The 23,228-nt window shown below is 53.0% G+C and overlaps 1 protein-coding gene across 1 annotated transcript in view; it reads right to left on the bottom strand.

Moving 5' to 3' along the window:
• The window catches only part of PLCD3 (phospholipase C delta 3), a 467,775-nt gene extending 445,504 nt beyond the window's left edge, over nt 1–22,271 (bottom strand). Inside the window, exon 1 of the mRNA XM_069634237.1 lies at nt 21,883–22,271. Coding sequence (XP_069490338.1) covers nt 21,883–22,024 — 142 coding nt within the window. The 5' untranslated portion in view covers nt 22,025–22,271. The remainder of the gene's footprint in view (nt 1–21,882) is intronic.
• Between the last annotated feature and the right edge of the window lie 957 nt (nt 22,272–23,228).

Here is a 23,228-nt window from a genome sequence, read left to right as displayed (position 1 = left end):
CACCCAAATTGAACACCCTTGCATAACACTATCAGTAAAGACAACCCTGGGTCACGAGAAAAGAAACATCTGAAAAGAATACCCGAGTGTAACAATATCAATAAACACAGCCCTGTGTCCCCAGAGCAGGAACACCCGAAAAGGACAACCCTGCGTAACAATATCAGTAAAGAAAGCCCTGTGTCCCCAGAGCAGGAACACCTGAAAAGAACACCCCTGCATAACGCTATCAGTCAAGACAGCCCTAGGTCCCCAGAGTAGGAACACCTGAAAAGAACACCCCTTTGTAACAATATCAGTAAAGAGAGCCCTGTGTCCCCAGAGCAGGAACACCTGAAAAGAACACCCCTGCGTAACACTATCAGTAAAGACAGCCCTGGGTCCCCGGAGCAGGAACACCCGAAAGAACACCCCTGTGTAACACTAACAGTAAAGACAGCCCTGTGTCCCCAGAGCAGGTACACCTGAAAAGAACACCCCTCTGTAACAATATAATTAAAGAGATCCCTGGGTCCCCAGAGCAGGAGCACCTGAAAAGAACACCCCTGCGTTACACTATCAGTAAAGACAGCCCTAGGTCCCCAGAGCAGGAACACCCAAATTGAGCACCCCTGCATAACACTATCAGTAAAGACAACCTTGTGTCCCCGGAGCAGGAACACCTGAAAAGAACATCCTTGTGTAACAATATCAGTAAAGACAGCCCTCTGTCCCCGGAGCAGGAACACCCAAAAAGAACAAACCTGCGTAACAATATCAGTAAAGATAACCCTGTGTGCCCAGAGCAGGAACACTTGAAAAGAACACCCCTGCATAACAATATCAGTAAAGACAGCACTGTTTCCCCGGAGCATGAACACCTGAAAAGAACACCCGTGTGTAACTATATCAGTAAAGACAGCCATGTGTCCCCAGAGCAGGAGCACCTGAGAAGAACACCCCTGTATAACAATATGTTATGTTATGTTATGTTACTTTGCATGTATATAGCGCCTTATGTACCATTGGTATGATCTCAAGGCGCTGGTAGGTTTAACGCCCTCTGGAACCGAAGTTCAAGTCAGTAGAGAGAGAGAGAGAGTCATAAGGTGCATGTGAGCACCGGATATGTGTGCAGCAGGTGTGGCATATGTGTGATAGCTGCTTCTTAGCGGTAGGTGTGGTGGTTGAGAGATCAGGAGTATGTGTTTGTTCTGGCAAGTTGTTATCTAGACCGATTCTGGCTGCGTTAGGCCTGAGGAGAACGCTTGGCTGGAGGGTGAGTAGCCAGCTGTGTGTAGTTAGGATGATGTGGAGTATGAGGATAGTGATGGTATGAGAACAGTAAAGACAACTCTGTGTCCCTGGAGCAGAACACCCAAAAAGAATGCACCTGTGTAACACTATCAGTAATGACAGCCCTGTGTCCCCGGAGCAGGAAGACCCATAAAAGAACACACCTGTGTAACATTAACAGTAAAAACAGCCCTGGGTCCCGGTGCAGGAACACCTGAAAAGAACACCCCTGTGTAACAATATCAGTAAAGACAGCCCTGTATCCGCAGAGCAGGAAAACCTCAAAAGAACACCTCTGTGTAACGCTATCAGTAAAGACAGCCCTAGGTCCCCAGAGCAGGAACACCCAAATTGAACACCCCTGCATAACACTATCAGTAAAGACAACCTGGGTCCCCAGAAAAGGAACATCTGAAAAGAATACCCCTGTATAACAATATCAGTAAGATAACCCTGTATCCCCAGAGCAGGAACACCCGAAAAGGACAACCCTCAGTAACAATATCAGTAAAGACAGCCCTGTGTCCCCCGAGCTGGAACAACTGAAAAGAACACCCCTCTGTAACAATATCAGTAAAGAGATCCCTTGGTCCCTGGAGCAGGAGCTCCTGAAAAGAACACCCCTGAGTAACACTATCAGTAAAGACAGCCCTAGGTCCCCAGACCAGGAACACCCAAATTGAACACCCCTGCATAACACTATCAGTAAAGACAGCCCTAGGTCCCCAGACCAGGAACACCCAAATTGAACACCCCTGCATAACACTATCAGCAAAGACAGCCCTGGGTCGCCGGAAAAGGAACATCTGAAAAAGATACCCCTGTGTAACAATATCAGTAAACACAGCCCTATGTCCCCAGAGCAGGAACACCCAAAAAGGACAACCCTGTGTAACAATATCAGTAAAGATCACCCTGTGTCCCGGGAGCAGGAGCACCTGAAAAGAACACCCCTGTTTATCACTATCAGTAAAGACAGCCCTAGGTCCCCAGAGCAGGAATACCCAAATTGAACACCCCTTTGTAACACTATCAGTAAAGACAGCCCTAGGTCCCCAGAGTAGGAACACCCAAATTGAACACCCCTGCATAACACTATCAGTAAAGAGAGCCCTGGGTCGCGAGAAAAGGAACATCTGAAAAGAATACCCCAGTGTAACAATATCAATAATCACAGCCCTGTGTCCACAGAGCAGGAACACCCGAAAAGGACAACCCTGCGTAACAATATCAGTAAAGAGAGCCCTGTGTCCCCAGAGCAGGAACACCTGAAAAGAACACCCCTGCGTAACACTATCAGTTAAGACAGCCCTGGGTCGCCAGAAAAGGAACATCTGAAAAGAATACCCCTATGTAACAATATCAGTAAACACAGCCCTGTGTCCCCGGAGCAGGAACACCTGAAAAGAACACCCCTGCATAACAATATCAGTAAAGAGAGCCCTGTGTCCCAGCAGCAGGAACACCTGAAAAGAACACCCCTGCGTAACACTATCAGTCAAGACAGCCCTAGGTCCCCAGAGCAGGAACACCCGAAAAGAACACCCCTTTGTAACACTATCAGTAAAGATAGCCCCAGGTCCCCAGAGCAGGAACACCCAAAATGAACACTCCTGCATAACACTATCAGTAAAGACAACTCTGGGTCCCCGGAAAAGGAACATCTGAAAAGAATACCCTCGTGTAACAATATCAGTAAACACAGCCCTGTGTCCCCAGAGCAGGAACACCCGAAAAGGCACAACCCTGTGTAACAATATCAGTAAAGAGAGCCCTGTGTCCCCAGAGCAGGAACACCTGAAAAGAACACCCTTCTGTAACAATATCAGTAAAGAGATCCCTGGGTCCCCAGAGCAGGAGCACCTGAAAAGAACACCCCTGCGTAACAATATCAGTAAAGAGAGCCCTGCATCCCAGGAGCAGGAACACCTGAAAAGAACACCCCTGCGTAACACTATCAGTCAAGACAGCCCTAGGTCCCCAGAGCAGGAACACCCGAAAAGAACACCCCTTTGTAACACTATCAGTAAAGATAGCCCCAGGTCCCCAGAGCAGGAACACCCAAATTGAACACTCCTGCATAACACTATCAGTAAAGACAACTCTGGGTCCCCGGAAAAGGAACATCTGAAAAGAATACCCCCGTGTAACAATATCAGTAAACACAGCCCTGTGTCCCCTGAGCAGGAACACCCGAAAAGGCACAACCCTGTGTAACAATATCAGTAAAGAGAGCCCTGTGTCCCCAGAGCAGGAACACCTGAAAAGAACACCCTTCTGTAACAATATCAGTAAAGAGATCCCTGGGTCCCCAGAGCAGGAGCACCTGAAAAGAACACCCGTTGCGTAAGACTATCAGTAAAGACAGCACTAGGTCCCCGGAAAAGGAACATCTGAAAAGAATACCCCTGTTTTACAATATCAGCAAAGATAACTCTGTGTCCTCAGAGCAGGAACACCCGAAAAGGACAACCCTGCATAACAAGATCAGTAAAGACCACCCTGTGTCCCTGGAGCAGGAACACATGAAAAGAACAACCCTGCGAAACAATATCAGTAAAGACAGCCCTCTGTCCCCGGAGTAGGAACACCTGAAAAGAACACCCTTGTTTAATACTATCAGTAAAGAGAACCCAGTATCCCCAGAGCAGTAACACCCGAAAAGAACACCCCTGTGTAACAACATCAGTAAAGACAACCCTGTGTCCCCAGAGCAGAACACCCAAAAAGAACACCCCTCCGTAACAATATCAGTAAAGATAACCCTGTGTCCCCAGAGCAGGAACCCGAAAAGAACACCCCTGCATAATACTATCAGTAAAGACAGCCTTGGGTCCCTGGAGCAGAATTACCTGAAAAGAACACCCATGTGTAACAATATCAGTAAAGGCAACCCTGGGTCCCCAGAGCAGGAGCACCTGAAAAAAACACCCCTGTGTAATACTATCAGTAAAGACAGCCCTGGGTCCCGGGAGCAGGAGCACCTGAAAAGAACACCCCTGTGAAATACTATCAGTAAAGCAAGACATGTGTCCCCGGAGCAGGAACACCCAAAAATAACATCCCTGCGTAGACAGCCCTTGTCCCCAGAGCAGGAACACCCGAATAGAACACCCCTGTGTAACACTATTAGTAAAGAGAGCTCTGTGTCCCTGGAGCAGGAACACCTGAAAAAAACAACCCTTCGTAGCAATATCAGTGAAGACAGCCCTGGGTCCGCGGAGCAGGAACACTCAAAAAGAACACCCCTGTGTAATAATATCAGTAAACAAGCCTTGTGTACCCGGAGCAGGAACACCCAAAAAGAACACCCGTGTGTTACAATATCAGTAAAGACAGCCCTGCGTCCCCGGAGCCGTAACATCTGAAAGTCCTGGAGCATCATACTAGAACACTTGAACACACATCTCTGTCCATAAGCAGTAGTAACAGCGCTGTACCCCAATGCAGTACTGTCCTGTGCCCTCGGATCACCAATACCTGTCCATTACAGGCATGTGTTCCATGCACGAGCCCACCGGTGAGGAAAGTTCTGTGTCTCTCTGAACCCTCATACAGGAGAGTCCTTGCTCTCCAGAGAACTAACAGTAAAACAGCCTCTCCTGTGTTCCTTGTATGGAAACCTTAAGGCGGGGCAGGCCTCTGTCTCCAGCTAAAGCATTGATAAAGGACATCCCTTTGCCCCAACTCAGAAACACCTGTACAAGCCAACCTCTGACACCAACTCTGAAAACCTAGTAAAGGCAGTCTTGAGTCACCAACTCAGAAACCCTAGAAAACACAGACTTGTGTTACCTGCTCAGAAACACCAGTAAACACAGACTTTTGTCACCAGCACAGACATTCCATAAAAGACGTCCTTGTGCCACCAGCGCAAAAACACTAATACAAACAGCATTGTGTCACCCACTCAGAAACACCAAAACAAAAACTGGGTTCTGTCATCAGCTCAAAAACACCAGTAGAAACAGCCTTCTGCCACCAGCTGAGAACGAACAGTGAAAATAGCCCTGTGTCTACAGATGAAGCATTGGTATGAACATTCCTCGGCCCCGACTCAGAAACACCAGTGCAAACCGCCTTGTGTCACCAACGCAGAAACACTAGTAAAGACAGCCTGTGTTACCATCCCAGAAACACCGGTAAAGACAGCCATGTGTCCCCAATTTAGAAACACGAGTAGGACAGCCACGTTTTCTCCATCCAGAAGCAACAGCAAGAACAGCGTTGTGTCCACAATTTGTTTGGAAAGAGCAGAAAAGACATTTGTGTAAGCCACAATTTAGCGCCTAGAGACCACACAAGCGGCATCAGTGCGCAGCATAAAAACCTTTAACATTAACATGAACACAACTCAAAAACACCTGAAACAGCAGCCCCGTGAGCTCAATTCAGTGGTGGAAGTGTAAAAAAAAAAGTAGTGGAACGATGTTCCCTCTGGCCCACTTCATTTTCGGCCCACTCCCAATTACTCACCTTCATTCCGCCCCCCCCTCCCCATTCAGGCCCCATACCTGGGTCCTTCCTTTCCTCCACTCCACACTGCAGTATTTTGTTTTACAATAGTTCTCTTATGACTGAATGGCCACCATTATTGTGTCATTGTCTGCCTAGGTATGCACCTTTATGCAGCCTCCCCTTCACCACCCACCATTCGCACCTCTTAAAGAACACGCCCAGCTACACCCCCCCCACCCCCCCCCCCACCCCCCCCCCCCCCCATTGCCTGCAAACAAGGCTGAGCCTGCAGACGTTCATAGGCAGTTTGCTGTAAGGTGGTGCTTTTTGGCTGCCTGGGAATGGGTTCCATATCCAGAGCAGTCTATTGAAAGAAATAACCGCAAGTCCAGGACCTGTGAGGTAGCTCAGTGGGATGTTATACTAACTTCATATCCGAAGGGCTCACGTTCGAGTCTCCTGTAGGGGTGCAGATTAAAACAAGGAGTCTTTTTTTAAGTTGCTCTCCAGGAACCTTATTCTCAGTTGCATAAAGTATGGGAACAATGAAAGATTTTGTAAATGTTATTTTATTTATTGGACATTTGTTGGCGCCGATATACAAGTGTTTCCAAGTGGCGCAAGACAAGAAAGTGGGGCAGTGGGCATGGGAAGTCAAAGGAAAACAAGAAAAAAGAAACTGTTATATTGGCCTTGTGACAATCCTACCTGCAAGTGCATGACAAGGTGATAAGTGTGAGCGGGTGGGGGAAGGGGGAGAAGTGCAATAGTGGGGGAGCTCTAGAGGTGGGGGCTGGTAAGGGCTATTCATCCCAGGCCAGCAAGTGCGAGCGGGGAGGGGAGTAAAAGTGTGGTGGGCAAGAGGACTGGGTTGGAATAGTCCGGGAAAGGATGCCTGAGGGCCCCAGAAAGTAAGGGAACCTCGTACCCTTTAGTTCCTGCCCACTTTGACCTCTGTCTCAATTCAGATAAACCTATATCCCCAGCTTCAAAACAACAGCAAAGACATAGATAATTCAACTGTGCCCACTATAAGGCACAGTGACGTAACTCGGCTATAAAATGGCCTCATCACGAGTATGGCGGTAACCCTTAAATCTGGCGGTAGCGCTATTACCGCCGGATTTAAGGGTCTGCCGGAGGGAAATCCGCCGGCGGTAAGAGCGGGAAAATTCCCCATTGAGCCGAATGGGGAATTCCCAAATGGGCTCAGTGGGGAATGGGCAATACCCGTTCCGCCAAACCCGTGATCCCGCGCTATTAGCGCCGGGGGGTTTGGAGGTAGGGCTATTAACGCCGGCGCTAATAGCGCTGCGTTACCGCCCAACTCATGATGAGGCCCGAATAGCAGTATGTCCCAGCAAAAAAACACGTTTAATGGCCGCCCAGTGTGTCCCCAGCTCAGAAACTCATATGGGGACATCCATGTGCTCCCAGCTAGAAGCACCAGTGAGAATGACCCTGTGCCGCCTGCCCAATCGGAAACACTAGCAATGGTGCCTACTTTTGATTTTCACTACAGGGACAACAAAAGCCCAACCCGCCTCTCCCGGTGAATACGAGCAAGGAGCCGAGCTCGCCTCCTTCCCAGAAGGAAACGGTTCATTTTACAGCACATTTTACAGAAAGAATTTGGATTCATAGGTTGATCTCAGCATTTCATAATATCTCAGCAACAGTCGCCTAACCTGCTGTGCTACCTTGCAGCTTTCAGCTTTGGAGGCAGTCACTCCAAGTTAAAGAATTCAGCATTGCAGGCAGCTTCCTGAAGCTGGTCAAAGTCACTGCTTCTAACAGGGCAGTTCCTGTACACGGCTTAGAAGGCAACCAATCGTGTTTATCCCCTGCAGTGTGTGCAGTCCCATTTAGGAAGTGAAGTGGGCAGCTGAAAAGTGTAATCCTCTATTTGGGGACAAAGTGTGCTCCCTGCTCCCGTTGCTACAGTAAGGTTGGCAGTTGCCCCTTTTGCCCCCTGTACTCGTCGCCTATCATGGCTATGCCGGCACCTCCAGTAAGCAGAGACACGTGCCACCGGCAGGAGTAGGTAGGGTCCTGAGCCCATTTGTGATGCCAGCCTCTGTCACAAACAGTAACGGCGGGCGAACGCGCCAGCGAAAGCAGGCATGGCGGGCGCCGCCCCTTAGTGGGGGCGGTACAGGCCGCCCTTCCCCTCCCCCCAGGCCTGTAAGGAAAATGCGCCGGGGGGGGCGGCTGATGACGAAAAGGGGGCCCGCCCCCCCGGCAGGGCGCGAAAGCTTCAGGGGCAGGGCGGGAAACCGGGGAGAAGCCGGGCATAAAAGCCCGTGCTGGTGTGAGCATTCACACATCCTCCCTCGGTTTCCCGTCTTGCCAGAGCTGCGTCGTTTTTTGTTGAATTTTCCAGTTTCCTGTATCGTCGGATCGTGGCTTGGGGTGGCATCCTGCATCACGTGGAGAAACCCTCTTGCATCCTCGGGCTCCGTCGGCATCGCGGTCGTTTTCAGGCGTGGTCCAGGGTTCGAAACGTTGGGATCTGTCGGGAGTTGCTGCCGCAGCAGGTTTCGGTTCCAGCCGGGACAATTTGAAGGTACGTAGGGGAGTGGCACGGCTCTCTGCTGGTCGCCCCTTTGAGATACGTTTCGTTTGATGTTTTGGGGACTTCGTATTAAGTAAATTCGTTTTAGCGTTGCGTCGGTAGGGGGAGGGGGGCTTTGTTAATCACGCGATTTTAGGCGGTCTCAGGTTGACCTTATTGTAAGGGGGCTGGTTGTGCCACTTCACACACACCGTCTTGGGGGGGTGTGGGGAGGGGCGGAGGAGCCGTTTGTCGCCATGATGGCGCCCAGGTGGTCAACCGTAGAAGGAGCGTCAATGTACAACTGAGTTGGGGGGGTAAATCATCTACCATGGGGATTGTGTTCAGGGGGTTAGCGTTGTGAGGTACACTACTTCATGATATGAAACGGTATCAAAATTAAAGCGGGATTGCAAGATGAACATCGCCAGTGGCAACAAAACGGCGGCCGTATGTAGGCTGTAACATTTGATGGCAGTCGTCGTTATGGCATATGGTCTTGACAAACAAGCCATTGGTTGTTGTGTGGGAGGGGGAAGAAAAAAAAAAAAAAAAAAAAAAAAAACACGGCGAGGGGGATGCATTGGGGGAGCGCAAGATGGCGCCGCAATCCTCGCGGGAACGATTGAGAACCAAGGTGTTGCACTGATTAGGAATAGAGGGGGGGGTCGAGTTGTAAGCACAGATAGATTCGTCCTCGTCCATCTCCCCAGCTCGGATTTTCCGTGCCTGGAACTATGCTCCTCTGCACATAGACCCATCCTGTCTTCAGCAAACTCGTACGCCGCCCCTTCCGTGTAAACCTTCCACTTTGGGAGAGGATGGGAGATCATGTTTTAGGTCTGGATTCCCACGCATGCCAACGTTTTGATGACCCAGGGGAAATGCCTGCATTTAACATTTCAGTGGATTATGGCTGGGGAAAATGTAAAAGTCAAACATAGTTAATGCATTTTATCTAAATGCTCCTTTCTAAATAGAGATCGGCCAAAAGGTGCTGGTTAGTTATAAACGTGGCTTTGCAAAGAGATGGGCAGGGTACCATGGCCGGGAAAGATACACCAGTGAAATGCGCAGTCAGTTCCCCGAGTTAGGCAATCGCAAATGTCTCAACGTGTGTTCCGTTTGTCAACTGTTCTAAAGCTGAACGAATTATGATGTCGTAAGGCAGATACTGTTACTGGCCAGCACGATGGCAACTGTCTATCGGTATCCTTGCCTGTTTTCTCCTCTCCCCTTTAAGTATTAGAACGGAATTAAAACTACTAGGATGTGCATATTCTTCTGATTTCTTTTATTCTAACACCGTGTCTGCAGCGTTGTTACTTGTAGTAATTGTATTCGGTTCTGTAAATTTGTAGAGTATGTTTTAATTAAGGGGGAACAGTCGGGGACGGAGGTGCGGGGGGGGGATAATGCATATGGTGTTTGGCTACTGTGCGAACAAAGGGGGTTTGGTGCGTGCGATGATGGTACGCGGGTGTAAATACATATTATAAACATGTCGCTGTTGGTTGTGAGGGGGGGCGAACCACGGGGAGGGGGAGCGTGGCGCGGGCAAATACAGGGTGTGGCGCTGAGAGCGGGTACTGTTGACCGTGGGCCGTGATGCGTTTCGGGTGCCTATTTTATGTGAGGATTTGCGGGGCTCGGCTGGGCGGCTCTCGTTCTGGTCCTTCATGTACCGGACGCGAGCGGCGGCTGGGGTAGGGGGGAGGGGACACGTGGGACACGGGCAGTAGTGGCGCGGGTACGCTCTTGCACTCAAATAACGAAATGAGAGCGGAGCGGTGGCGGGGGTTTTGCGGGCGCCGTTGGCTCTTGGTTTTCCCCTCCTGGCTTTCGGGCCGGCGCCTTTTACTGGATGGCTTTTCCCGGGCGGGGGGCTCTGCCGCTGTATTCCGCTGCGGTGAGGTTGGTGGCGGGGTTGCTCTTTCAGGGGGGATTGTTCGGGCAGAAGGGGGGGCCTGGGGGCTGGGGGGGGCAGTGGGGGGGCACCTGCGGGACTGGGCGTTCGAGGGTAGGTGGGGAAGTGGGGGTCTCGGCGCGGGGTATCGGGGGGGCTTCCTCTGGGCGGTGGTGGCGCGGGGGCGCCATGACACTCAAGGCAAGCCCAAATGAGAGCGGAGCGGGGGGGGTGGGTTTTGCGGACGCCGTTGGCTAATGGTTTCTCCCCTTCTCAGGGGGGGGGGGGTTTCCGGGTGGGGGGATTGGTGAAGCGCATGAGGGATCCGGGTTCTATGGGGTTGGGCGGAGTAAAAAAAAAAAAAAAAAAAAAAAACAGGATTATGGTATGCGTTCACAACTCGTCATAAAAGAGTATGCTATGAAGTGGTAATTTTAACGCGCTTATGCACAAGTGTTTCAGGCCATGATGTAGCGTCTGATCAAAGCGCAAGGTAATGCTCAGGCTTCCGGAATTTATTAAGGTAGTTCATACATTCACTTGCAATTCAAGCGAAAATAGGTACCCCCATTTTTCCATCCGGGGTATGAGCGGGCCTTGCCCACGCACTTTGGACACTACTCCCAGATTTACCCTTGCCCCCGCCCCCCCCCCCCCCGCCGCACACCACACGCAAGAATGAGGGCGTTCCCACGGTATCCCGCACTGGCTAGACACGGCGCCCCCGCGATTCTAGCAATGGTCAGTAGATTTTACAGCTATGGGAGTTTGACATCACCCTATAAGCGTCAAGAGGGCTTGAACAAATCAACAAGTGTGCGGCATACACTCACACAACACCACTTTAGCCTACCATAACAAAGGGCCTGCCAGAAATCCAGGAAATCCTTTACACAACCCCAGCCATATCTGCAGGGCAAGGAGGACGCCTACACAGCAATTAATAGCCATACATCAGCAATACAGTTCACCACGGGTAACCTCCAAGTGGATATGTGTTCTTACATAGGGCGTTCTGAAAATATCAGACGATCCCATGGAGTCCTCTCATGCAACCAAACCAGTAGGCAAGTTCAAGCGGGGCACGGGGTTGAGCATGTAAACGGGATCGTTGTGCATCTGAGTGACTTCAATATTTGTTTTACCAGGTCATCATGTCGGTACACACAAGTACTAGTAACGCAGGGCCGGACGTGGTCGAGCTCGTACTATTCGAAGACGGCCAGACTCTGGAGGAGGTGGCCGGACCAGCAACAGTGGGGCGAGGGATGGATGCACAATCTTGGGCTGAATTTATGGCCCTCACCGAGGTTCTGGGGTGGCAGGCGGCCATGGCAAGGATGGGGGGTCCAACGATCAACAATGTAGGGGTCATCCCGGGACACAACACGGAAGGGGCCAGACCTATGCCGGCAAACAGGGAAGCGACAAACGGCGAAGGGGCAGGTGCCCCGGATAATGGCCCCACCGGGGGTGGACAGGAGGGGTGCCCCCCCCGGAAGCGCACTGCAAAGACAAGTGGGGGTCCGCATGTGAAGTAAACAAAAAGGGACCTAGAGGAAGAGCTGGCAGCATTAAAAGCAATAATAGGGGCGACACCGGCAGCACCTGGGTTGGCACCGACAGCACCGACACCAGCCCAACCACCTGCCGCCCCCCCCAAAGGGCAACCCAAAGGCACAACAAGGCCTAACCAAGGATCGCTGCCAATCATGGTACCAACAGGAAACGAGGGTGAGTCAGCATTCATTCAAAAAATTGTCAAGGCAGTATTGGCTGCGCAAGGGGCAACGGGTGCCCCGGCCCCCTTGGCCACCAAAACAACGGGGGCAGATACCACAGGGGCCAGCAGGGTCTGGCTGGGGGGGGATGACGGCACAACTGGGAACACCCCTGCTAACACCATTGGGAGCACCGAGGCAGGGCTAAATTACCACCGACAACTGGGGGTAACTACTCAGCATGGCTCTTGCCTGAGTGGGTAAAGCAGGAAATTTGGGAAGGCAAGTTCATCGACATATTGTCACTCCTTGAACATGAAACCAAAGGGAATGACACACTAAGGGGAACTGGGGGGAGGGAATTGGCCAAGGCCAGGAAGAGAATACGGCCAGCGGAGTCGCTGGAAAACTGGCTAGCTGCTTTCAAAATACTGTCCCAAACCATCAACCAGAAGGACCCCGATATGGGCCCGCACCTGATGGCATACAGGGCTTGTGTGATACATGAATACAACCAACAGGGCGGTAACGAATGGTTTTTGAGGGACCAGCGTTTCCGCTTACGCATGGAACACGACCCTAAGCTAAAATGGCACCATAAGTCGGTAGAGGATTGGTTGGAATCCTCCAGTGGGACAGTAGAACAAGCAGATGGGACGATCATGCTAGCGGGAGGGCGCGTCAATCCCTGGCCGGAAGTGGGGGGAGCGCGTCCGGCAGAAGGGGTAGGGCAGAATAGCCCCAGCACGGCCCCTAGACCTGCGGCACCCAGAGAGGGCCGGACGGAAGCCACAGCATGGGCCAACAGCTGGGGGACACAACCGGTCCGGGGTACCACGGGCACGGTACTGACGTCCGCCCCGGAAGGAACTCCAAAAGCAGCAGGGGCTGGTCGATTGATCAACGGGCCCCTCAGGCCACAGCCATTTTGCAGGTTCTTTAATGATGGAATATGCAACTGGGGAGCTACTTGCAAGTTCAGGCATGCCTGCGCCGCCTGTGGCCACAACGGTCACCCGGCGCGCTGGTGCAGGGATAGGCCCCTCGCAAACGACCCAAAAAAATGAGCGCTGGGATGGACTGGGAATAGGTTATTTCCGGGTCTTGGGCCAATGTGTCACTATGAATACGGGGGGGGGGGGTTACCACGGCTTACAATGTATGTTACAATAAACTAATTTTTCTTAAAGGTGCCTCGAGAACTGATTCATCAAGAGGAGTGGGGACATGGGCACGCACGTCTACGGGATCGGGCACAAGAAGCAGCATGGGTAATGTTGGGATAAGGGGGTGGGAAAGGTGGGAGGTGCAGGGGGGCCCGGCGAACGGCCTCAATAGCAAGGGGTTCTCCCCCATCAAGGTGGACAAACTGCTCACATGGCTGGGCAGGTACCCGGCCTCATTGGGGAGGGACACACTAGCCCAAGGGTTCCTAGAGGGGTTCCGCATCCCTTACCAGGGTCACATAGGAGCCAGAACGGCCAACAACGCAAAGTCCATTTCGGAGGGAGCGGAAGTGGCCAGGGCAAAAATCAACAAGGAGATTGAATTAGGAAGAGTAGCAGGCCCCTACCGGGGACCCCCATTGGACAACCTCATCATTTCCCCATTGGGACTAGTACCCAAGAAGGAACCCGGGAAGTTTCGCCTGATACACAATTTATCGCACCCCAAGGGGGGCTCGGTAAATGACGGTTAAGACATGGAGGCATGCACAGTAACGTATTCATCTTTTGACCAGGCCATATGCCTAGCACGGGCAGCCGGCAAAGGGGCACTAATGGCAAAGGTAGACATAGAAGCAGCATTCAGGTTGCTCCCGGTGCACCCGGACAGCTTCTTCCTGCTAGGCTTCCAGTTTGAGGGACAGGTATACGTTGACAAATGCATGCCTATGGGGTGCAGCATCTCATGTGCATACTTCGAAGCATTCAGCTCCTTCCTCGAATGGGCCCTTTCCAAAAGGGAGGGCAGGGGAGGGATAACTCACTATCTGGATGATTTCTTGTTTATTGGCAGGGGGCACGGACATCTGCGCAGCACTCCTCAAGAATTTCTTGGCTCTATCTGAGGAACTAGGGGTACCATTGGCGGGGGACAAGACGCAGGGACCCTGCACCAAGCTAACTTATCTAGGAATAGAGATAGACACCGTAGGGGGCACATGCAAATTACCGGCAGAAAAAATCAGGGATTTCATCAGCGACATAGATGGGGCGCTACAAGGGGAGAAGGTATCCATAAAATGCATACAGTCATTGGTGGGGAAGTTCAACTTTGCCGCCAGGGTCATACCGGCAGGGAAAGTCTTTGCAAGACGCTTGGCGGCAGCAGCGGGTAGGCATGAGAAAGGGTGGCACAAGGTGCGCCTCGGGGCAGGGGTTAGGGAGGACCTCAAAGTATGGCGGGCATTCCTAATTGGTTTCAACGGGGTAAGTCTATGGCAGGCACCGTGGACAGCTTGCGCACAGTTACAGCTATTCACGGATGCGGCAGGCAGGGTGGGATTCGGGGCAATATTGGGGAAGGAATGGTGCAGGGCCAACTGGCCTAAGGCATGGGTGAGGAAAGGGTGGTGCAAAAACATCACCATGCTGGAGTTATTCCCAGTGGTGGCAGCCATGCACATTTGGTCGCACGAGCTACGCAACAAACGATTGGTGGTATGGTCGGACAATTTGGCCGTGGTGCAGGCAATCAACACGCACTCAGCAAAATGCCCGGCATCATTGTGCCTATTAAGACACTTGGTTCAGAAATGCTTAGAGATTAATGCGGCCGTCAAGGCACGACATGTACCAGGGGTGGATAATAAAGCGGCCGATGCACTTTCTCGTTCACAGATGACACAGTTCCGGAAAGCACACAGCATGGCCCAGCCCATCATGACTCCGTTCAACGTGGATCTATGGCAGTTAGTGAGTTGGGTCAAGGAATGAGAAAGCTCGCCTCCAGAGCATTAGCAGGGAGCACGTGGACCAGATACAAGGCTAATTATGAGACATTCCTGTTACACACCAGGCATTTACAGGAAGCAGATCTAGAAAAAAGGGTGGATGGGTTTGTTCTTTGGGCAAAGGGGTCGGGCAAATCAAGATCGTGGCTGGGGGGCCATCTCAGTGCGGTGGCGTTTCACAGCCAGCTGGCGGGCCAGCCGGACCCGACCAAGGGTTTCCTAGTAAGAGCTGCCTTGAAAGGTTGGGACAGGGCAGGGGCAGACATGGCAAAGGCCCCCCCCCACGTCATAAGGAAACCCATTGATTTTGAGCTGCTTCAAAAGGTCATGGCAGCAACCGCCAGGGTATGCTACTCGCATTACGAATGCATAATGTTCAAAGCATGTTTCGCACTGGCCTTTTTCGGTGCACTACGGATAAGTGAACTGGTGGCCAATGCCAAGAATGATTCAAGCAGCAGGGCCTTATTATGGGGTGATGTAAGCCACATTGGTGAGGGGTTATCGGTCAACGTCAGGATTTCCAAAACAGACCAGAAGGGCAAAGGAAGGGAACTACGGTTAGCCAAACTGGGACAGGAGGCTTTCTGCCCTGTAGCATGCACTACGGCATACTTCACCATCAGGGGGGGGGAGCAGGGTTACCTATTCTTACACAAGGACCGCACCCCCCTCACCAATTTTCAGTTCAGGCGGGTCTTGGAAGGAACTCTGGCATGTTCGGGGGTGGATCCAGGGCTATATTCCACTCACTCATTTCGCAGAGGTGCAGCGACAACAGCCAGCAGGGAAGGTCTGGGGGAGGACATAGTAAAGAGGATCGGGCGATGGACTTCGGACAAATACAAGCTATACGTACGCTAGGAAAGGACCCAATGGAGGAGCGGGCGGGGGGGGGTGCAAGGGTGGCTCAGGGGGGGGGGGAAGGTCATCCGGCAGTCTGCATATGCTAACACAATCTGTCATGTCTCCACAGAAGCCACCAGGGTTTGGGTCGTGGGGCACTCCTTTGTGGCCCGCGCAGCGGCCAGAGCACGACGGGCGTTTAGGGACGGGAACTTGGGCCTACGGAACACTCAGATCAGCTGGATCTACCAGGCAGGCTTGAAGGCCTCATCCGTATGGGGAACTTTGGAACAGGCGGCAAGGGTACACCCCTGGCCGGACGTCGTATTATTGCACATAGGGGGCAATGATTTGGTGACAAAGGGAAGGAAGGACTTGTCGGAACTATTGCGAAGCCTACTCCAGAGGATGGGGAGTGGGTTCAGGGGAGGCGAGGTGATGTGGTCGGAGATAATCACAAGACAGGAGTGGAAGGGGGCATTGCGCCACGGCGCAATAGAAGAAGCAAGGCGCAAAACAAATAATCGGATGGGCAGTTTTTTGAAAGGCAGAGGGATGGTTTGGATCCGACACCCCCTCATCACGTTAAAAGTCCCAGGGTATTTTGAAGGGGACGGGACCCACCTATCCGAGGTGGGCACGGCTTTGATGTCTCTGGAATGGATGACGGCACTTCAGAATGCGGGCTGTGTATGAAAGGCCCGAGGGGGGGGGGGGTGCACTTCCAAGGAGGCCGGCCAGGATAATAGCAGGGATTGCCCGGTGGAAGCAAGCTGGTGTGGGGGGAACTCTCTGCCGCCGGCGACCAGCAGAGAGTCTTGGAGGAATCACAGGCCAATCCCTGAAACAAAGCACTGCTAGCAGACCCACAGGGGGACGAGCAGCCAAGAGTTTAGATGCACGGCGCCCCAAGAGCAATAGGCTTGGGGGAGGCCCTGGGGAAAAAGGGGAGGGATGTAGGGGACTTGGGAGGCAATTCCAAGACCCAAATTGCGGGGGGGGGAGGGAACGAACAACAAACTAAAAAGAGGGCAGCAAGTGAAGCTGGTTGGAGGGGAACAAGAGGAGAATACGGGGGGGTATGCTACCGGGACCAAAAAATTACAGCAGGGGTAAGCCGTCACGAAGGGGGAGGGGCAAGAGGGGGGAGCTGGAGGAGGGAGGAAGAAAGGTAGGAGCATCGGGGGCGGGGGGAGCCCGGACAAGGAGGGCCAGCAAGGACAGGAAAGAGGGGGCCTGGCGGGGCGCAGCATAGGGGACCGGGGGAATGGGGGAGACAGTTGGGAAAGGAAGACAGTACGAGGGACAGGGAATCTGGAAGAGATATGACACCAGCCAAGGGGGGGAGGACACCTGCTAAGGCTGCAGTTGGAGGGGGGGGGCGCCTTGAGTGAGAGGGAATTGCGATGTTTCTGGGGGGCTCGGGGACACAGCAGGGAGACCTGGGGGGGGGGTTTGGCATAGCGGGGGTAGGACTAGGATGCCAATAACCGGAACAACGCGAAGGCGTAGGGGGGGCTGAGCAGAGTTTGGCAAGAAAAGGTTAGATGGACGTCGCAAGCGACGGCCAACTAGGCAGGCAGAAAGTGGGGGCCGGCATCGGAGGGCGGTGCCGGCCCAAATACGGATACGTAAATAAATTGTAAGGGCACTTGTGGTGGTGCCGGTATAGGAAAATGTAAGGGCACTTGTGGTGGTGCCGGTATAGGAAATTGTAAGGGCACTTATATGGTGCCGGTATAGGAAATTGTAAGGGCACTTGTATGGTGCCGGTATAGGAACCTGAACATTAGCGAGGCACCGCGTGGCTGCAGGTTTTAGCTAGAGCCCGTAGGACACGGGGCAAGGGTGCGGGGGGTCGGGCACCCGCTACAAGACCTAGCAAGGGGCAGGGTGAAATGGGGGGCACAAATAATTGACTGCAACTACGGCCGGGGTAGAGAGAGGTGGATAGCCAGGGCCGGGCTCAATCCGAGGCGTCCACCGGACGAGTACGATTGGGGGGGGGGGGAGCCCTAGGTAGCCGCACTCGGAATAGTGTATCGGTGACGGTGAATTACGGATCGCCTGTAAGATAACTCCAAGACTTTATGCAAATAAAGCTGCTGAGGCATGTTAACCTTCCAACCCAAACTGGTGTCGTGTCAATTTTCTACTGCTTGCATGGTATGACTGATTAGGAGTAGAGGGGGGGGGGTAACAAAGGATGGATAAAGGGGGGGGGGGGGAGGCAAGGCGCTGAGTGCCCACGCTACGGCGGGCGAACGCGCCAGCGAAAGCAGGCATGGCGGGCGCCGCCCCTTAGTGGGGGCGGTACAGGCCGCCCTTCCCCTCCCCCCAGGCCTGTAAGGAAAATGCGCCGGGGGGGGCGGCTGATGACGAAAAGGGGGCCCGCCCCCCCGGCAGGGCGCGAAAGCTTCAGGGGCAGGGCGGGAAACCGGGGAGAAGCCGGGCATAAAAGCCCGTGCTGGTGTGAGCATTCACACATCCTCCCTCGGTTTCCCGTCTTGCCAGAGCTGCGTCGTTTTCCCACCCACCCTCCCGATAAAAAGTATGTGAATAATGTTCTCTTTTGTCTTACAGGTCGCCCAGCGGAGTTACATTGCGATCCCTTTACAAAGCACTGCCAGCAGACCCACAGGGGGACGAGCAGCCAAGAGTTTAGATGCACGGCGCCCCAAGAGCAATAGGCTTGGGGGAGGCCCTGGGGAAAAAGGGGAGGGATGTAGGGGACTTGGGAGGCAATTCCAAGACCCAAATTGCGGGGGGGGGAGGGAACGAACAACAAACTAAAAAGAGGGCAGCAAGTGAAGCTGGTTGGAGGGGAACAAGAGGAGAATACGGGGGGGTATGCTACCGGGACCAAAAAATTACAGCAGGGGTAAGCCGTCACGAAGGGGGAGGGGCAAGAGGGGGGAGCTGGAGGAGGGAGGAAGAAAGGTAGGAGCATCGGGGGCGGGGGGAGCCCGGACAAGGAGGGCCAGCAAGGACAGGAAAGAGGGGGCCTGGCGGGGCGCAGCATAGGGGACCGGGGGAATGGGGGAGACAGTTGGGAAAGGAAGACAGTACGAGGGACAGGGAATCTGGAAGAGATATGACACCAGCCAAGGGGGGGAGGACACCTGCTAAGGCTGCAGTTGGAGGGGGGGGGGCGCCTTGAGTGAGAGGGAATTGCGATGTTTCTGGGGGGCTCGGGGACACAGCAGGGAGACCTGGGGGGGGGGTTTTGGCATAGCGGGGGTAGGACTAGGATGCCAATAACCGGAACAACGCGAAGGCGTAGGGGGGGCTGAGCAGAGTTTGGCAAGAAAAGGTTAGATGGACGTCGCAAGCGACGGCCAACTAGGCAGGCAGAAAGTGGGGGCCGGCATCGGAGGGCGGTGCCGGCCCAAATACGGATACGTAAATAAATTGTAAGGGCACTTGTGGTGGTGCCGGTATAGGAAAATGTAAGGGCACTTGTGGTGGTGCCGGTATAGGAAATTGTAAGGGCACTTGTATGGTGCCGGTATAGGAAATTGTAAGGGCACTTGTATGGTGCCGGTATAGGAACCTGAACATTAGCGAGGCACCGCGTGGCTGCCGGTTTTAGCTAGAGCCCGTAGGGCACGGGGCAAGGGTGCGGGGGGTCGGGCACCCGCTACAAGACCTAGCAAGGGGCAGGGTGAAATGGGGGGCACAAATAATTGACTGCAACTACGGCCGGGGTAGAGAGAGGTGGATAGCCAGGGCCGGGCTCAATCCGAGGCGTCCACCGGACGAGTACGATTGGGGGGGGGGAGCCCTAGGTAGCCGCACTCGGAATAGTGTATCGGTGACGGTGAATTACGGATCGCCTGTAAGATAACTCCAAGACTTTATGCAAATAAAGCTGCTGAGGCATGTTAACCTTCCAACCCAAACTGGTGTCGTGTCAATTTTCTACTGCTTGCATGGTATGACTGATTAGGAGTAGAGGGGGGGGGGGTAACAAAGGATGGATAAAGGGGGGGGGGGAGGCAAGGCGCTGAGTGCCCACGCTAAGGACAGTCCGGTTCCCCGGCACCAAACAAAATTAAGTACAGTTATGGGTCCCCAGAACCAAACCAACCATCAGGCAGATCTGTGTCCCCGGAACTACAACAACTGTGAGCTTTCCCCCAAAAAAAACACCAGACACGACAGTCCTCTGCAATATACACGCCAAAAGGACAGCCCTGATTTCCCAGCGCAGAGAGAAGGCTGCGTGGCCTTACACCCTAATCTAAACACAACGGCAATCCTTGCCCCGTGTGCCAGGGCTCTGTGTCCCTGGCGCATCACTGAGAGCAGCTTGGTGTGTCCTGCACATGCCCACCGCTAACAAGGCGTGCGTATGCCAGTAGAAGATTGACCGATGGGTGTCTCCCCTCCAGGACGTACACACCAATTAGAAGAGGTCTGCGCCCCAGAGCAGGAAGAGAGAGGGGGTTGTGCCCCACACCAGTAGGTGGAGCTGTGTGTCCGACTCCCAGCAGAGGAAGACGACCAAGGACAGCGGTGTGTCCCCAGGCATGAGTAAGAAGAGTTGCGGGTCTCTCCCGGTGTCTCCAAACACGACCAAACACAATTAAGGGTTGTGTGTCCCACTCCAGCAGAGGCCCGCCAGTCAGGCTGCTGTGTGCCCCCGGCGCGAACACAGTAATACGAGAAGTTGCATGTCCCAGCAAAGCACAACAGTTAAGGAAAGCTGTGGGTCTCCAGCACGTACACATACACACACCACAGCAAACCTGCGTGCACCTGGAGAGTGTCGCCCGCTTGGAACACACTTGGAATCCTAACACAAACACCACTTGTTTTCCGCAGACTTCAACGGACTACCCGCACGCTCAGGAAAACCCTTCCCAACAGTTAAACCCGAACTCGTTCCCATTTACTTCAATGGGATCACCCGCCATCCAATCACACCTAATGTCACCTGTATCATTCCGCGGCATGCACAGTATCAATAGTGCGAGGTGTGTGTCCCAACACAGGAACGTGATGTGCACTTGCAAACCAAAAAGAACATTTGTGTGTCCCAGGGTCGGATTACCAGTAAGTACAACGTGATGCACTCAACACAAACACAACAACACGAAGAGATGGGTGTCCCAGCGCAGGTGCACCAGCAAGGCCAGATGTGTGTCGCCACACTTCAATGTGGGGACACACATCCCAGCACGGAAACACCAGTAAGGTGTGTTTGTGCATCCAGCACACACACACACACACTAACAAGAAGAGTTGTGTGTCTCGTGAGAGAAGACCATTAAGGGCAGTTTTTTGCCTCATTTACAAACACACTACAAAGATTTGTGTAACCCAGCACAGGATGACTAAATGACAGCTTTGTATACCCAGAACATAGACTACTTGTGTGTCCCTACACAGGAACAATAGTAAGGACAGCTTGGTGTGTCCAGCTCATACAGGCCAATAAAACGGGCTGTGTGTCCCAGCAGAGAAGGACCGGTAAGGAGGGCTGCCCATCCTGCACACACACACACGAATATTAAGAGTTGTGTGTCTGAGCACAAGAACACCAGCAAGGACAGCTTGCTGCATCCTGCACACACAGAGCAATGAGAGGAGATGTGTATCCCAGCGCAGGATGACAAAATGACAGCTCGGTATACCCAAACCACAGACGAGTGTGTCCCAACACAGGGATACGTGTAGCTCCAGCATAATATACACACCAACAAGAAGGGCTGTGTGTCCCAGCACAGAAAGGCCAGCAAGGCTAGGCTAGCTGTGCGCCCCCACACATTGATATGAAAAGTTCTGTGTCCCACTGTGGCCTACGAGGCGCTAAGAGTATCGACAAACAAAACGCAAAGTGTAAGAACAGACACAACACCAAGAGGGGCTGGCAGCACACAAGGGGTGCCTACTGGCGTCACTGCACCGGTCGTATCTAATGTAAACAACAACTGCAGCCGTGCCCCTCCTTCAGAGCTGTGCTGACCTGGCAGCGGGGCCAGTGGGCTCCCCCCGGAGCCTGAGGCTTGGCACTGGGGAGGCTGCCTTAGCGGGCAGGGTCGCCCTGTGTGTGTGTGTGTCAGCAGCGGAGGCGCAAGGGTTAATAGTCACGGGACAACGCTGTGGGCGATTCGTGGGCACTCAGTGGCATCTGTTTTCGTCCCGTCAAAAATGAGCTTACCCATCTTCTTAAAGGGCAAGACGCCCAGACTCCCGGCAGCCACCGCGACTTGCTGCTGAACCTGGACTTGAACCTGCTCCTGTTCCTTCTCGACCCCATTTTTCTTCCTCCTTCCACAGATCAGTTTCCAGAGGCAGGACATGAGGCTGGTTCCGCTCGGGTGGCAGGGGTGGCCTGCCAGCTCGCCCGCGTCCTCCTAGGTCTGGAGTGGTGTCTGCTTTGTCAGGCTGGGCGTGTGTGGGTCGCTCCGGAGCAGTGAATGTCATAATAAGAAGTGCGCCGGAGTGACTGCTCCGTGCACAGATTTCTGCCTGGCATTTTTAAGAGAGCTGTATTGAGAGTCACATTTCGCCCGCTCCTCTCCCTCCCCCACCCACCCCTCCTCAGTCGCCTCCCTGCACTGATTGCAGGCTTCTTGCCACACACCTCCTCCAGCTCGGGGAAGGCAGGCTCCGCTCTGCCCTCTTGCGCCTGATCCTTCTGTGGGAGGCTGCTCCCTCCTTCCCTCCTCCTCCTCCTGTCCCGGGCCCTGCGAGCCTGGGCTGTGCTACAGTAAACCCGATCATCCAGCTGCCAGCCATTTCCCTCCCAGGCCCGTTTCCTCCCAGTCCCTTTAAATGGACAGAACATTCCTATACATTCTGCACAAAGCGAGTAACCAGGACACCCGTGTGAAGGAAAAAGATTGGCGGATAGGATGCAGTTATATAAACTCAAATTTCCAAGGACCCATCAGAGGCAACATCAAAGCTACAGTCTGGCAAGATCCTCAAAGACAGATGTTATATGCCATTGTTTCCTGGGAGGACTCATGAAATGGTGCTGTCCAACATGCTGTCCTCAGAAGAATGCTTGTAGACTTCAATCCTACATAATACACTCTTGTGGGAGGACCCTTCCTGGGGGGATCATAGAAGACTTCAGTGCAATCCACAACACTGTCCTCAGAACAATTCTGGTAGACTTCAATCCTATATATTAGCCTTTTCTGGGAGGACCCTTAGTAGACTTCAATGATATCCACAATGGTGTCCTAAGAACCATGTTAGTAGACTTCAATCCAGGAAGACCCATGCTAGACTCAAATATTATAGACCATGGTTTCCTCAGAAGAATCCTGATAGCATACTGTTCTGGGAGGAGCCCCTGCAGACCGCAATGTTATACTCAATGGTTTCCTCAAAAGATTCATGGTTGTCTCCAATCTGATATATCAGACTTTTATGGGAGGGCCCCTGGTAAGAAGAATCGTGGGAGGCTCAAATACTATCTATATAACAGTGCCACTGGTACATTTTATGTTGTCCTCCATAGTCTTCTCAAAGGAATCTGTAGACTTCCATCTG

Source organism: Ambystoma mexicanum, chromosome 13 (genome assembly GCF_040938575.1).
Source record: "Ambystoma mexicanum isolate Mex_15411 chromosome 13, UKY_AmexF1_1, whole genome shotgun sequence".
Classification (NCBI taxonomy): Eukaryota; Metazoa; Chordata; class Amphibia; order Caudata; family Ambystomatidae; genus Ambystoma; species Ambystoma mexicanum.
The sequence above is the reverse complement of the archived record's forward strand: the minus strand, read 5'-3'. Positions and strand labels throughout refer to the sequence as shown.